This window comes from Cimex lectularius, unplaced genomic scaffold (genome assembly GCF_000648675.2).
Source record: "Cimex lectularius strain Harlan isolate CLEC.00 unplaced genomic scaffold, Clec_2.1 scaffold4, whole genome shotgun sequence".
NCBI lineage: Eukaryota > Metazoa > Arthropoda > Insecta > Hemiptera > Cimicidae > Cimex > Cimex lectularius.
Genome location: NW_019392723.1, coordinates 1,323,933 through 1,339,447, shown reverse-complemented (window position 1 = coordinate 1,339,447; position 15,515 = coordinate 1,323,933). Strand labels below are relative to the sequence as shown.

Genomic DNA, 15,515 nt, shown 5'->3' with positions numbered 1-15,515 from the left:
ATTCCTTAGAAATACAAACACCCCAAAGAAATGATCTTTTATCTAGATGATTCCAAAGCATAAAAAACCTCATAGCCTTTCATCATCCTCTCAATTGGAAACAAATAAATTAAAAATCCCTTATTCAATCAAAGTAAACATTAACAACTTACAGCATTTTAATAATAAATGCGTATGTTTCTGCAGGTTACAAATACAATGGCGACAACAACGAAAGTTGCAAATTTGATAATCGATACTAATCCTGCTTTACCTCCGTCGACAGGAAATTACAATCCAACTCATGTTGAGGCCATGGCAAACTCCTCAGCTCCCAAAACAGGCTCTGAAAGAAAACAGGTGCGTTGGCCTTATCAATTTCTCATGTGAATTTCTTTTAACCCAGAACATCCTAGATTTTAGATTTTGACACAATTTATGTTACTAGGGGGATACAATTGAAGGAACCATTTCCAAAAACGTCACTGCAAGACCGGATGTGTCACCAAAATCAAATGTAAATATATGAAATAACGATAATAATGTTAATAATAATAGAACATTCAATATTTTGAAAACTGTAGGAACATTGAATTTTTCTGTTTTAGGTGGAATGCTCAGTTTGCCCTGTTATCACAACGCTAAAACCATTATGCGAAATATGCCCTTTTGTAAGTTTGTTTCATTCCGGAGAAATAGATGAAAATAAACCAAACTTCACGATTTTAGCTAAGGTGATTGAATTATGTTATAATTTCACGCATTTAGGTAGACGAATACTAATAGTTGAGAAATCAATATTGCATTTTTGATAATACGCTCATAAAAAAAATTTATTAAACAAAGTTACTTGATAATACGTTTATTTGTTGTGAAAAGAGAAGGCTACGGACCTATAATCGCCGATTTTAATTAAACTTTCTTTAGTGATGCTAGCTGGAAAAATATTAGACAAATATCCTAGTATTCTTGCCAATGGGCCCAAGTAGCCGAGAAGAAAATATTTTAAGTATCATAACCTTTAATACATGCATGTTAGACTTTTATGGGATTTTTTTAAAGAAAAATAAATTATAAATTATTATTATTATCTTTTGTTTTTGTTTTTTGGAAAAAATATATAAATAAAAGGCAGCTTTTACTTTTTAACAAAATATACTCCCAATATTTTTTTAAAAATTAGATTTACACCCTTTTTTTATTATAATCTCCGAATATAATATTTACAGAAAAAGAAAACCTGGTATTTTTGAACTATTATCAAAAAACTTAAAATCTAATTAACAAAATTTAAAATAATTATAGAAAATAAGTATATTAAAATTTATGTTTGTGCAACCCCAAATGAATAGAAAAGAGGAATGATGGAAATGTGAAACTCACTCGACATATGCCTTCTTAACCAGATTACTCTTTAAAAAAGTCGATGATTTGTTAAAGAAAAACTTCGTTAAATATTCATTTATTTTAGGTACACGTTAAAGCGTTTCAATTCTAATTTTATAATAAAAGAATAGACATTTTTGGGCTGGATCAATAGGGCAAACTTTTCTAGGAGGTCTGAAAACTTAATCCTTCTGCCTTTATACTTTTTCAAGAATGCTTACGTTTTACGTCATTATAATTGAAAGAAATAGGGATGAAATAATTAAATGCTGCTCAAACGTTTTATTTTTTTTCCAATTGTAGATTATTTACAATTTGAACCAGTAGGTGTAAATTATATAATTCTAGAGTCCTGTAAAGTTTTCTTATGCTTAATCCTTCTGCTTTTAGGCTATACCAATAAAAATTTGATGGTATGTAATTACGTGGGAGAAATAAGGACGAAATAACCAAAACTCTTCAAACGTTTTATTTTATATTTGCGGTTTTAATTTATTTACGGAGGCTAAATTGATGGAATTACGTGTAGTTTATATGTAGAATTCTAAACCCTAAATTCATGTAAATTAATAGAGTCGTAAACTATTTTAATCGCGATAAAAAGTAGACATTTTTGGGCGGGATTCTGTGGGACAGTTTGTTTAATCGTTTGTGTAATAGTCCATCTAAAAATTTATCACTCCTCTGGATTTTATATTATTTAAACGTTATTAAAACCCATTTATGTTTAGTGATCTAATTGACCATATTAATGATTTCAATTAATTATTCCTTTTATGTAAGGTCTTGGTTGAGATAAAAAGTAAGAAACTCGGGATTCGAAGCCTGACCCGAAGGTCGTTGGTTCGAATCCCGCTCGTGACACTTTGTCATCTCAACCATGACCTTGCATAAAAACAATAGATAATTGAACGTGAATTACAACCGTTCAAAAGAGCAATCCTTTTTGTTTTAGATTACATCAAAAACATTTAGATTTTATGTCAATATAAGTGAGAGAAATAAGGATGGAATCAACAAGAACTTTTCAAACCAAATTATTATGTCTCCTGTTTTAATTTATCAACAGAGGCAAAATTTAATTTTATTATGTGGAGTTTATAAAGTTGTAATAACCGAAGGGTCTTGTGGATCGGTGAATTCATTTCAATTTTGTCGTCCCTTTTGTGATTTTAGAAGACAGTCGCATTTGAAAGACAAATAATTTTAGAGAGAAAAAATATTTTTTTTATTTTCCCGAAAATTTGAATACAGGGATTTTTGAGGGTGCAAAGGACGAATGCGAAATTTGTATTTTCTCCAAAAAAAATTAATCTTCTGTGTAATATTTAGTGACTATTAATTAATGATTATTTACAGATCGTGTCATGCGGTCTGGTGTTACGTAGTTTTAGAAAAACATTTTCCCTATTGTGCCAACGTTTCGATCTTTATTGAGATCATCTTCAGGGCACGTAGTGTTTGTTTTCTAGGAAGATGTGTCATTATTGTGTGTCGAGTTGAGTTTAGAAAAACATTTTTTTTACCGTGCCAACGTTTCGATCTTTATTGAGATCATCTTCAGGGCTCGAAGAGTTTGTTTTCGAGGAAGATGTGTCATTATTGTGTGTCGAGTTGAGTTTAGAAAAACATTTTTTTACCGTGCCAACGTTTCGATCTTTATTGAGATCATCTTCAGGGCTCGAAGTGTTTGTTTTCGAGGAAGATGTGTCATTATTGTGTGCCGAGTTGAGTTTAGAAAAACATTTTTTTACCGTGCCAACGTTTCGATCTTTATTGAGATCATCTTCAGGGCTCGAAGAGTTTGTTTTCGAGGAAGATGTGTCATTATTGTGTGTCGAGTTGAGTTTAGAAAAACATTTTTTTTACCGTGCCAACGTTTCGATCTTTATTGAGATCAGTTTGTTTTCGAGGAAGATGTGTCATTATTGTGTGTCGAGTTGAGTTTAGAAAAACATTTTTTTTTACCGTGCCAACGTTTCGATCTTTATTGAAATCATCTTCAGGGCATGGGATGTATAAACGTTGTTTAAATTATAAAAATACATGTAAGATGTGAAAATGAGTTAATACAATGCGGTACACAATATAGAAATTTTAGTTTTGATCTAAGTATTTGTACTCACTCGAAGTGTGTGTTTTCTTTGTACATTGTTGTGTGTCATGTTCGGAGTGTTAGTGAGATATTGATGTTTTATATTTGGTGATATGTATTGTTTTATTTATATTTATATATGTTTGATTTTGAAGGAGTGGGTAGAAAGAAGGTATAGAAATTCATTTTTCTATGAGGCCTCGGTTTCTTTGAGGTGAAAGGGACCGACAATGGAAAAAAGGGTAATGGTTTGTCGTCGGGCCTGGTTAGCCTTTCAGGATTATTATAGACGGGATTATTAGGAAAAGGAGAGATAAACGGGTGCGGTTTTAGACTATGTAGAATTGTTTGATGTGTGGAGTGTAATGATCGATTTATATGTTGTATTAAATGTTTTGTGTGTCATATGTATTTTATTGATTTTGAATTTGATTTGATGCTGTGTTTAACCATTTGTAAAAAGGTACGTTTATGTTTGTTTTGTTATGTGTTTTATACTTTTGGATTGTTGAAATCGAAATTGTGTGTGTTCAAAATGGTGGGTAGCCAGTGCTGTAGGATTTTGTTTGGGATATTTTTTCAATCATAGATATGTTGTTTTACCTTCTTATCCAGATATTGGATGTAATTATAAATCCCCGGCCCTGAAGATGATCTCAATAAAGATCGAAACTTTGGCACGATAAAGAAAATGACCGCATCTCACCATCTCCAAATAATCATTAATTAACTGTTACTAAATATTACACATTTCTACACGAGATGTTAATTCAGGTAATTTGTTGATCACGGGTAATTTATTATTTTCTTATCGCAAGTGAAAAATAATTTACTGATATTATAATTGAAAAGACATGCACAACAAAGGTAGAAAACATATATATAAAAAAGTAGTTGTTTTTATATTTTGGATGTTCCGGCAATTCCCTCATCTTCAACAGTCCTAGCAATCATACAACAAGGTCCGAATAAGTAACTTAAAAAGATACTTCAAAAATGTTCTCAGCTCCTAGGGCCTATTGGTCAGAAAGCTCGGATACGTGTCTAATATTTTTTGATCTAGTATCATCACAAAAATAGGTTTCATTAAAATCCGTGATCCCTCGTACTAGCCTACCCTTGTAAGTTAAAAGACTACGCTATTGTTCAATGTAAATTCCACTTATTTATCTGTTTTTGTTTTCAAATCTAACTTTACTGTGGAATTTTTTTATAGGACTGGAAATTTGGAAAAACAATCTGGAAAGAGGGAAGTGAGAAATTAGAGCTTCCGAGATTTAAAAGACAAGTAATTATCAAGTTAGCTGCTATTTAGTGTTACCGCAGTTTTAATTAAATTTTAAGTTTAAACTAGACACTTTCATTGCTAGAAGGGAAGTTTTTCCTTTTTTTCTTTGAGATGGTTTCAAATGAGTAACATTAAGATAAATGCATGTCTTCATACAAAATCTATTCTTCAAATTCTTCCATGCTCCTTGTATATTTTAGGGAAGGTTCCGATGTGATGAAATGATTTACATTTTAGATTTAAAAAAATAACAAGAAAAAGTCACCTCATATAATTGTTTATAATTAAAAAAAAATAGCACGAATAAATTTCCTTTCGCTGTGATCTCGATTTCTCTTTTCAGGTCCTTCTTCTATCTGATGGGCTATGTAGCGGTAGCCCGATTTCAACAACCGCCCTGCACAAGAAAAGGATATTGTGCAGATTGTACGATGAAAAGGATTTCGAAGTTATTTGGAGTAGTAGAAAGGATATTAAAAAGAATTTGAAACATTTATTATACACAGATCACAATTTAACATCTGAAAACGCGAACACTTGCCGAAGCGTAGAAAATAGAACACTCGCTGAAAAGCAGCACGTGAGAAAAAAAGATTTTGTTTTTTCTTTCGTGGTTTTTCCTTTCATCAACTGAACTGTAGCCCCATATCAAGATTACAAAAATTAAAAATTCATTTTGGATTTGACTAATCTAGGATTAGACCCTAGTCGGTCTGTCAGACGCGTTTCAGCATTTCGTCATCTTCAGTGAGCCTGTTTGACTTCAAAGTATTTTTTGTAGGTCATGATTGATGAACTGTGTCGGGCTATATATACGGCTGCCTGAGCCTTTGGAAGTTGGAGCCTGAGTTAAATTAACATAGTCAAAGCACCTCACCCATCACGACTTTATAAAAGAGATTTGATGTCACTTATTAATCGCAATGGGTATTTTTCAGTCCTTCTTTCTTCCTCTCCCTAGAGGAAACTTCCAAAGTTGTCTACACCTATAAAGGGCATATTTCTCTGTTTCTCCTTCAATATAACAATATTGGCACTGGTTTTCTGCCACCTCTAGCCTGTAAATATGCCTCTAGATTCTGCACTCCTTGGTTTAGTAGTTCTCCAGTTAGTTTCTGCAATGGTTCTTAGTTGTTCAGTCTCCATTCTGATATTGGCCATACCGTCTAGAGCTGTATGTGGACCTGACTGTTGCTGATCCTTAGACGGTTCAGTATTTGGCCAGCAAGTAGCCTTTGGTTTTTCTCGTCTGCTGGCTGCAGTGTTAGGGGTGTCATCCCTGACTATAGTCTGGAGAACAGCGCCCTTCATGAAGCAATCGCCCGCACAAGTAACAATAAGGTACCATCGTCCATTTTTCCGAACTTTACCTGAGGTCCATCGCAGGGGACGCAGTGAGGGGCATTAAAAGTCCTGGAGGGTATCCGGTCTATCCGTGTCTATTTCATCCTCGGGGTGTCCGACTGAAATCACAGTGACCTTCAGTGCGGCCAGGAACTCGCCGAATAGTCTTCGCTCTTCGTGGATCTACGGTTTTACAGGTCTTGCGGTAATTCAGCAGATTTTCTTTAAAAGTCCTCCATGACAAACTTTTTAACCTAAACATACTCAACTCCTTGTTTGACTAGGGCTTGCACCTCTTTAGGTTAGCTATCTTCTCAAGGGATTTAGCCTGGTAAATCTAGTGGATGTGGCACTTCTGCGTTCCCTTTGGCACTACTGCCTGCACTAGACGATTGTTTTAGGGATTTTTATTTGTTTTATTTTAGTATCTTCATACATTCCCAGAGAAGTTAGGAATCTAGAAGTCCTGTACAGAACCCTGCATATATGGGTAAGGTGCACCAGTTTCTCCAGGGAACCTTAAGGTTATCCAGCTTTGGGTGTTTTTTTTATGGTTGTTCCTTTCCCTACAATTCACCGTTAATGTCAGGAATCGTCCTCACCTCTCACCTTTCATGGCATCTCCCTTCACCAAGTCCTTCATGGACGTGGTAGTTATACTTAAGAAAGTGTAGGAGTTAGGGCAAACGTCTCGTTAGTTATTGGGAACATCGGGACCCATTTTACAACTCCACTACAAACTAAAATTAAAAAGTATGTCGTAGCAATTAAAAATTATCACTTCGACTGTTCAATGTTCAATTATTTTATTTATTTATATATTTTATATATATTTATATATTTTAAGACATCTAACAAGTCATTCATACCCAATGAAGATGACATTTACTTTTCAGACCTCGTTGGAAGAATATCAGTTCAACTGTACGGAAACAGTGTACATTTTGATTCCTGCTTTCATGATCAGAAGGGGAAAAGTGGAAACTCGCATTGGTACAACGCCCACACCGGCCAGCTCGTTTCCAGCAAATAAGACCTCTTTATTCCCAACAAAAAGTCTTAACACATCTCAAAATACGAACGCGTTTTCGAATTTTTCCAAGGAACAGGTGAAAAAAATCAACTTTTCCCTGATTATTCTTCTTCTAATAAATACAATACAAATACTAATATTATATTACGATTTTTAGCCTTTGGTTGGTGCGCCTAACTTTACTACGCCCAACTCGACTGATGTCGTTTTCGACCCAGCAAATAGCACAACAGTCGTTCCAACGACCGTCCAAACCACACAAAAAGTAAACGCATCGGAAAATATACAGACTACAGTGTCGCTTCCAGAAGTAACGTATTTGATGAAAGACTGGAATATAACTCAGACTGAAGTGGGCAGTCATCAACTGACCATCGAGCAACAGGTAACATAGACTCAATAAACTTGTATAGTCATTGCTTATTATCTATTATATAGACAAAACTAGTTAAATTTAGGTTTTCCCTTTGATGTTCGTTAGCTCGTAACTGAAGTGTAGGAAGTTCGTAGAGCTTGGTCATATTCAGTCGTTTCACAGTGTGCCGTAGATCGCTTTGAGATTTAGGTGTCCTCGGAGTACTAATAGCCGCAGCAAAGTCCCAATGAATACCTGTGCATCAACCCCACAATTGTCCTGTAGATGGAGATTATTTTAAGGAGCTGGTAATAGATGAGGATTTTCTTCTGGTTCCCAAAGGCCAATTTGTATTTATTAACCAGTCTAGTTCGTTTTTCTTTTTACTTTGTATTCTCTATTTAAATTTAGAATCTTACTTATTTATTTTCAAAGCTTCTTTTGTTTCTTTTTTTATTGATAGAGTTGCAGTCTGATCCACGATTGTTGCTGTAGTTGTGTTTTCTTTTGGTATAAATCAGAAACAGAAATGATCCTAGAACGCTTCCTTGGGGAATACCCTTCATTTTTTAAAAGTTCGAGGTCCTCTTGTTATTATACGGAATAGTCTGTCTGTGAGATAGGATAAAAATTCACTGTGTTTTTATTTATTCATTTTTTTAGGATGGTTTAAGTTTTATGTATCAAGCCTTTATTGCCAGACTTTATCAAAAGCTTAAAATATCGGGTAGTGAAATAAGTCATTAGGTTTATTACGTTAAATCAATAAAAATTTAAAGTATTAGTGAGAAAATTTAATCAACAATATATATGTTTTTTCTATAAAACTGACGTTATTAAATTTCAAATTAACCTTTCTTAAATTCATATTAACTCTTTAACTTAAAATTAACATTCCTAATTTCAAATTAACCTATTCTAAATTAAAATTAACTTTCTTCTTTCAAATTAACTCTTTTAATTAACGTAAAAATATTCTTCTTAATTACAAATTAACCGTTTTTCATTTCACATCAAGCTTTTTTAATTTCATATTAACCCTTTTTTAACGTCAAATCAATCTTTTTAATTTTAAATTAACCATTTTTCAGTTAACAAATCCTTAATTTCAAATTACACTTTTTAATTTAAACAAAATTCTTGCTTTAGAGCAAAAAATAACAAATCTTTTGAAGAGGCTTTAAATCACTGGAACAAATCAACATTTACGGTGGCTATTTTTGTGATACCGGCCATTTTACTGATTCCAGAAATTGTTTTAAACCTTGTTTTACTACATTTCTTTTTTTAGTGTTTTCTTTCAAAATTAACTTTTTTTGATACAAAATTCCGGGGTCTTTCTTGAGTTTATGCTTGATTTTATATTATGAGCCCCTTTTGGTGTAACGAACTTAATTACTTCTTCCTCTAAAAATGTGTTTTTATTATAGAAGGCATCATGTGAGGTTCAACTTTGTTTAAGTATATGTTCTAGTGCATTCACCGCCTTGAGTTTTTATTCGTATTTGGGCAATAGATATTTAATATTTTAGTAGCTTTCCTTTGTGAATAAATCCGTCGATATGTGGTGTTAGGTTTGCTAGATAACTGAATTTTTCCGTTCTTACATTTTTGAAGGTATCGTTTTAAGGCCTCTCACAAATATCACAACAATTAATAGAAATCATATCATTTGTGTCAGGCTCATACAGCTCTAGCATCGACAGACAGTTATGTTATGACCGTCCAGCCAACAACATTGGAAAAGGAGTCATCGACGCCTATCGTTGTCAAGAGTCGAATGGAACCCGTCACAAATCCAAATATATTAATGGATCACCCGGCCGAGGAGGAAAAACATTAAAAGTACAGGTAATATTATTTTTCACAGTGAACTCACAAAGGGAGGCTAATGACTTGACAGATGCATTTACAAAAATGAAACAAGCAAAAGACGCTTTTAGTAGAGCAGATTATTAATTGATTATAGAACAATTAGTTTTAGGCTTCCTGTTGTAACACGTTCGTTGTGGGACCTATATCGTTTGACTTTACCACTCCGGCGTCATTGGCCTGATAAATATATATAAAGTGGGAAGTTTATGGGCCGACAAACAGCTGAGGTCATCGCCGGCCCTCTGCGTGTTTCCTTCTTTTTCTCTTCTTTCGCGCGTATTTTGTTTTAAACAGCAGCCATTTGAGCGTCTAGATCTGCTTACTGATTCTGGTTTTAAATATATGCTACGTGAAATCCTAGAATGCTAGCATCTTGTTTGTACCTCAGGTTGTCAAATACGGAATAGAAACAAAACATACAATACACACAGACGCATATATATATATATATATATATGTATACATCACCACTTATCACTCCCCCCCAGAATACGCGATATTCCTCGGGGCGGGGTTGAACCCACTCCACTCTTGCTGATAACTTACTTTCACTCTCCAGACGTCACACACTTACCTCAGAGTACTCGCTATTCCTCGGGGCGGGGTTGAACCCATTACATTTTCGCTAATAAATTAATTTTATTCTCCAGACGTCACACTTACCCCAGAGTACTCGATAATCCTCGGGGCGGGGTTGAACCCACTCCATTTTCGCTAATAAATTAGTTTTACTCTCCAGACGTCACACACTTACCCCAGAGTTCTCGATATTCCTCGGGGCGGGGTTGAACCCACTCCATTTTCGCTAATAAATTAGTTTTACTCTCCAGACGTCACACACTTATCCCAGAGTACTCGATATTCCTCGGGGCGGGGTTAAATCACCCTTTCCTTTCATGCAAATAAATTACATTCATCTCATAAATTAACATAAATTCAACACAGACACAACACAAACACACATAAAAAAACTATATACATTTCTTACTTCTTTATACATTTCTAACTCTAACTTTATATATTTCTTCTTGTATATACATATAGCCCTGAGGTACTGGAACAGCGATCTGTGCCTGCTGCCGTGCTCCAAGACTCCAAAATATTGTCTATATACATCAAGCCTTCTACAATTGAAAAGGTGCTCGACCCTTATTCTATCCTTGCATAACGGGCACCTAAGCGGTTGATTTCCGGCAGAAGGTGTCCGTGCGTTATTCTTGTATGACTTATGCGTAGTCTTGTCAGTATGGCCTTTTCCCTTTTCGAACCGTTCTCCGTGGACCAGAGACCGACTTCTTTCTAAACCTGCCACAGTTTAGCAGGGTTTCTTCTATTTTTACGAGCCCTGCGGTTTGCCCATTCTCTTTTTACAGAATTTGAAATTAATAGTTTTAGGTCCGCTGGGCGTGTAGGTTGATTACTCTGATAAAACTAGATAGATAGATGTATAGGTATTTTATTTGTCTTCAACAATTTATGTTACACAAACGTCAGATGCAATAAATAATAAAGAAAGAAATACATTTATATGAAGAGGCACTTGTGTTAAAGTCTTCTACACAGGACAGTGCTTTTTCTTCAAGAATCTTTTTTAATTTTTTGACGAAGTTTTCATAAGGTAATGTCCTTAGTTCTTTTGGAAATAAATTATAAAGCTTAAGCAGGGACGTCACTGTTTTTGGCTGATTTTCAAGTCTGACAAAGTAGGAACATGTAGCCATTGTCTCTCAGATAGTAACTTACGTTTGTCCCCATTAGTTTTAGTACTCGATAATTTCAAATGGACATGACAACCTTTAACAAAAATGTACAATGAATTAATAGTTAAAGTTCTATATTTACAAAAACATTAATGGTTACAAGGTCACATTAAACTTAATACTTTTTTTACCGTTGCGACCACCCATGCTCGCAAAGATAGAATTAATTTGAAATTAAAAAGGGTTAATTTAATGTAAAAAAATGTTAATTTGATGCGAAAAACAGTTAATCTGAAATTAATCAATGGCTAATTTGAAATAAAAAAAGTAAATTTTGCGCGAAAGTGGTTAATTGTACGGAAAAAAACGCAAGGTGTCACAAGCGGGACTCGAACTCACAAAGTTTTTATTTTAACTTCCTTACCATAATTTAGGTAGGCGTATTGCATTCCGTTTTTTTTTTTCTTCTAATTAATATTATTGGCATTGCGTGCATTTACTTATAACCCAATACTATAAACTACCAATGAATGGAAAATTCCATAATAAACCATTAACAAGTCATCTATTGTACATCTGATCAGCTTTTAGCTTTCTTTCTGTTAACATACATTGATGTTGACAGTTTTATAGAGAGATTATGAATATGTTCATTCCAATTTGTACTCTAAATAAAACCCAATATTTATCATTTTCTACATGGTTTTCAAACTTAACACTTTTTAATGTAACACTTTTATAGCTTGGGTAGGGAACTAGTAAACTGATGGCACCATCGTAGCGTCATTTGTCTGGTAAAACGTCACTGATGGCACCATTATGTCGTCATTTTCCTAGTAAAACTAGTAACTGATGATGCAGTCCTGCTAAAACTATTCACTGATGACGCCCATTGTGGAAAATTAAAAACGATCTTTTTTCATATGATACCACAAGAGACTCCTACTAACAACATAGAAAATCTGCTCTATTTAATTCACATTCCTAACACGATAATAAATATAGAATAATTCTATGGTTAATCTGTAACATATTGTCACAAAGTTGGTGTTATTTTATTTAATAGTTTATATTTTTGTTGTAGGGTAAACCACTTTAGATGGCGACTTGAGAGACGATTCTTTGGTTTAAAAATATTTAACTGCATTCATTTAATTTAATTTATCCAATCAGTACATAATTTGTTGTTAAATAAAATGTGGTGTTGTAGTGAAAATAACAATTATTGTATTAAAAAGTTAAGTTTTAACATTTCTAAAGGTTTTTTATTATTCTTGTTTTAAAAGTTAACACCAATAAACACCTGTTAGCGTTAGGTTCCTTGTCTGTACCAGCATAATAAAATAAATAAAAACAGGAACATGGAATCACTGGAGATGTGCCGTCGAACAAAACCTACACGAGTGTTCGAAAAAGTCTAAAGCTGATTATTTCTATTCTATAATATTATTATAGCTTTTTATGTCAAATTACTTTTTTTTATTTTAAATAAATCATTTCTATCTTCAAATTTACCTTTTTAATTTCCAATTAATCCTTTTAAACTTCAAACTCACTTTTTTAATTACTAATTATCACTTTTTAACTTCAAACTTACATTTTTAATTTCAAATTAACCATTTTTACTTCAAATTTACCTTTTTCAATTTCAAATTAACCCTTTGCAATTTCAAATCTATCCTTTCTTTAAAGAATTAAAAAACTTAGGAGATGCTGTGAAATATAAGCATTAGCTTCAAACTTACCAACTTTCTATCTTCAAATTTACCTTTTTAATTTCAAATTAAACCTTTTAAACTTCAAACTCACTTTTTTTAATTTCGAACTATCACTTTTTAACTACAAACTTACTTTTTTAATTTCAAATTAACCATTTTTACTTCAAATTTACCTTTTTGTAATTTCAAATTAACCATTTTTACTTCAAATTTACCTTTTTGTAATTTCAAATTAACCCTTTGTAATTTCAAATTTATCTTTTCTTTAAAGAATTTAAAAAAACTTAGGAGATGCTGCGAAATGTAAGCATTATCTTCAAACTTACCTTTTTCATTTTCCTATTAGTTGTGTTTAACAAATAAAGTACTGGACCTTGTCTCCATCCTTGTGGCACTCCTACATTATTTTTAGTTGTAATATTAATCGTCTTGTTAGACTCTAAAATTTCTGCCAGTTCGGTTGGAAGTGATAATATCTGTTTTCCTAACTGTTTTCCTACCATCCCTTTTAGTTCACTGATGAGTCGTTCATGCCAGGCCATATCAAAAACTGTGAGGCATTAAGGAAGATCTTCGAGTGTTCTGTATTAAGTCAGAGTGTGTCAGTAGTATGGATATAGTTCTGTATGGTTTCACCTCGTTCGGCGGTTTCCACGGTTTTGTATCATGATGACTGCAAATTTCGTGATGGTGGGAACATGTTTTAATCGGATTGCAGCATTAAATAGGTACGTTTATTTAACTAAATCCCTTTTTCGGGCCATTTTTTTATATTTCTTCAGTGAAAAGGTCATATCCTGGAATCTTTTTAGCAGGTAAGTTTTTAGCTTATGCTATTTCGTTAGGTGTAACTAGCTTTGTATTTTCTTTGGTCAAAAATGAACTAATTTTTTTTTCTTTCTAATCGGCTTTCATTCACTAAGAAGTATAAAACAGTGTCAAATTTGCCAATTTCAACTGCTTTTAAATTACATATGTAAAGATACTTAACTGCTGTCAGTATCTTTCGATGGTGTCCTTTATGCAGAAGCGTGTCGTGCCTTGGCTCCCTACAGGGCGCGAGTAGGCATGCCGCCAGATTTAAAGAGGTTCTCGGACACAACAGCGAGTTTCAGGGTCCCCTATTCCTCTTTTTAAAGGAATTGGGAATTTTTTATTGTATATAAGTGTTAAGTTATGTGTTTTGTATTTCTGTGTCTTGTATGAGTGAATGTGATGGTGTAAATGGGGAGTGGCTGAAGTAGCATCTCCATCCCCTCATGTTCCGTGCGTAACTTGGGTCTCGGTGGAAAACTTTTAAAGTGCCCCATCGACCCGAAATTAGAGTAGTTTATTGTAATGAACAGATAGATGGGTAATATCGAATACTCCATCTCCCAAACAGTACGAGTTCGATCAATGTATACAGGTATGAATGTATTTATTGGTGTGATTGTCTCGTCAGTGGGCGAAATCGTCGGAGAGGCTCTTGCGAGTCAAGAGCACGACCGGTAGATAGCTCCCCGAGGATCTGAGCCGTAAAGAACGAATGGTTCATGCCAGACTAAGAATAGGTCATACACAGTTGACACATGGGCACTTGCTGGTGGGCCAATCTCCCCCCGCAGGTGACCCTCATGCAGAGAAAGGTTGCTCGACCTGTCCCACATAGTCAAAACGTGTCGTGCCTTGTATCCCGAGTAGGCATGCCCCCAGATTTAAAGAGGGTTCTCGGAGACAAAAGCGAGTTTCAGGGTCCCCTATTCCGCTTTTTAAAGGAATTAGGAATTGTTTATTGTATATAAAATACGATAACAGTTAAATTATGTGTTTTGTGTTCCTGTGCCTTGAATACAATTCACTTCAGGTTGTGTATATGACTCGGGCTGATGGCGGAAATTTTATAAAAATACCCCATTGACCCCAAATTAGAGTAGTTTATTATATGGAACAGGTAGTTGATGGAATATCAAGTACTCCATCTACCAAACAGTACAAGTGCGAACAATGTATCATATCATACCATACCATACATAATTATGATCATATCATATCTCTATATCCTATATCAAATATCATGTAAAAATATATATTTTTTTGATAGGGGCATCCGACAGCTTGGTCATTTCAGCCCCGAAGCACTAACAAAATACCTCGGTAGTGTCACACCAATAAATACATTCATACCTATATACATTGTTCGCACCCATACTGCTTGGTAGATGGAGATATTCTTCGGGGTCAACCCAATCCATTCTTGCTAATAACTTACTTTTACTTTCCAAACGTCCCACACTCGATATATATATTATTTTTTATTTTTATTTTTTTTTTGTGAAAAAGGTTTAACATTATAAAAATTTTCGTATATTTTTAAATTAAGTAGAAGCTTTCGAAAAATCAGGGAATATGATAAAATAGTGAAAGAGACGAGATCGATGAAAGTCTTCAATTTATGTTCTCGTCGGTTTATTTTTCTAGCGGATTCAAGGCGTTCTGAATAACTTCAAAGAGTAATATTGTAAGTCTATCTTCCCTGTAGACGTATAATACGATTAAAATTATTCCGGGAACCATTTTATGAAGTATTTTTTTCTACTAGCTGTACTGAGAAATCAAAGACTTTTCTCTTTTTCAACATCAACCAGGATGAAAGGAAAGCCGTTTTCTGAAGTGGAATATTATAATGAATATAATTTATTAACTAGAGTATTAACGACAAAATGTCAAAAACTGAAATCTATCAATTGACTTTTTAAAAAT

At 33.8% G+C, this 15,515-nt stretch overlaps 1 protein-coding gene across 1 annotated transcript in view; it reads left to right on the top strand.

The window, feature by feature from the left end:
• LOC106673059 (cell wall protein DAN4-like) overlaps window positions 1-12,258 on the top strand; it is a 29,149-nt gene extending 16,891 nt beyond the window's left edge. The window contains exons 13-21 of the mRNA XM_014404993.2: window positions 187-339; window positions 428-496; window positions 588-713; window positions 4,677-4,748; window positions 5,092-5,328; window positions 6,989-7,201; window positions 7,283-7,510; window positions 9,162-9,331; window positions 12,140-12,258. Of these exons, the coding sequence (XP_014260479.2) occupies window positions 187-339; window positions 428-496; window positions 588-713; window positions 4,677-4,748; window positions 5,092-5,328; window positions 6,989-7,201; window positions 7,283-7,510; window positions 9,162-9,323 (1,260 nt within the window). The 3' untranslated portion in view covers window positions 9,324-9,331; window positions 12,140-12,258. The remainder of the gene's footprint in view (window positions 1-186; window positions 340-427; window positions 497-587; window positions 714-4,676; window positions 4,749-5,091; window positions 5,329-6,988; window positions 7,202-7,282; window positions 7,511-9,161; window positions 9,332-12,139) is intronic.
• The last annotated feature ends 3,257 nt before the right edge of the window (window positions 12,259-15,515 follow it).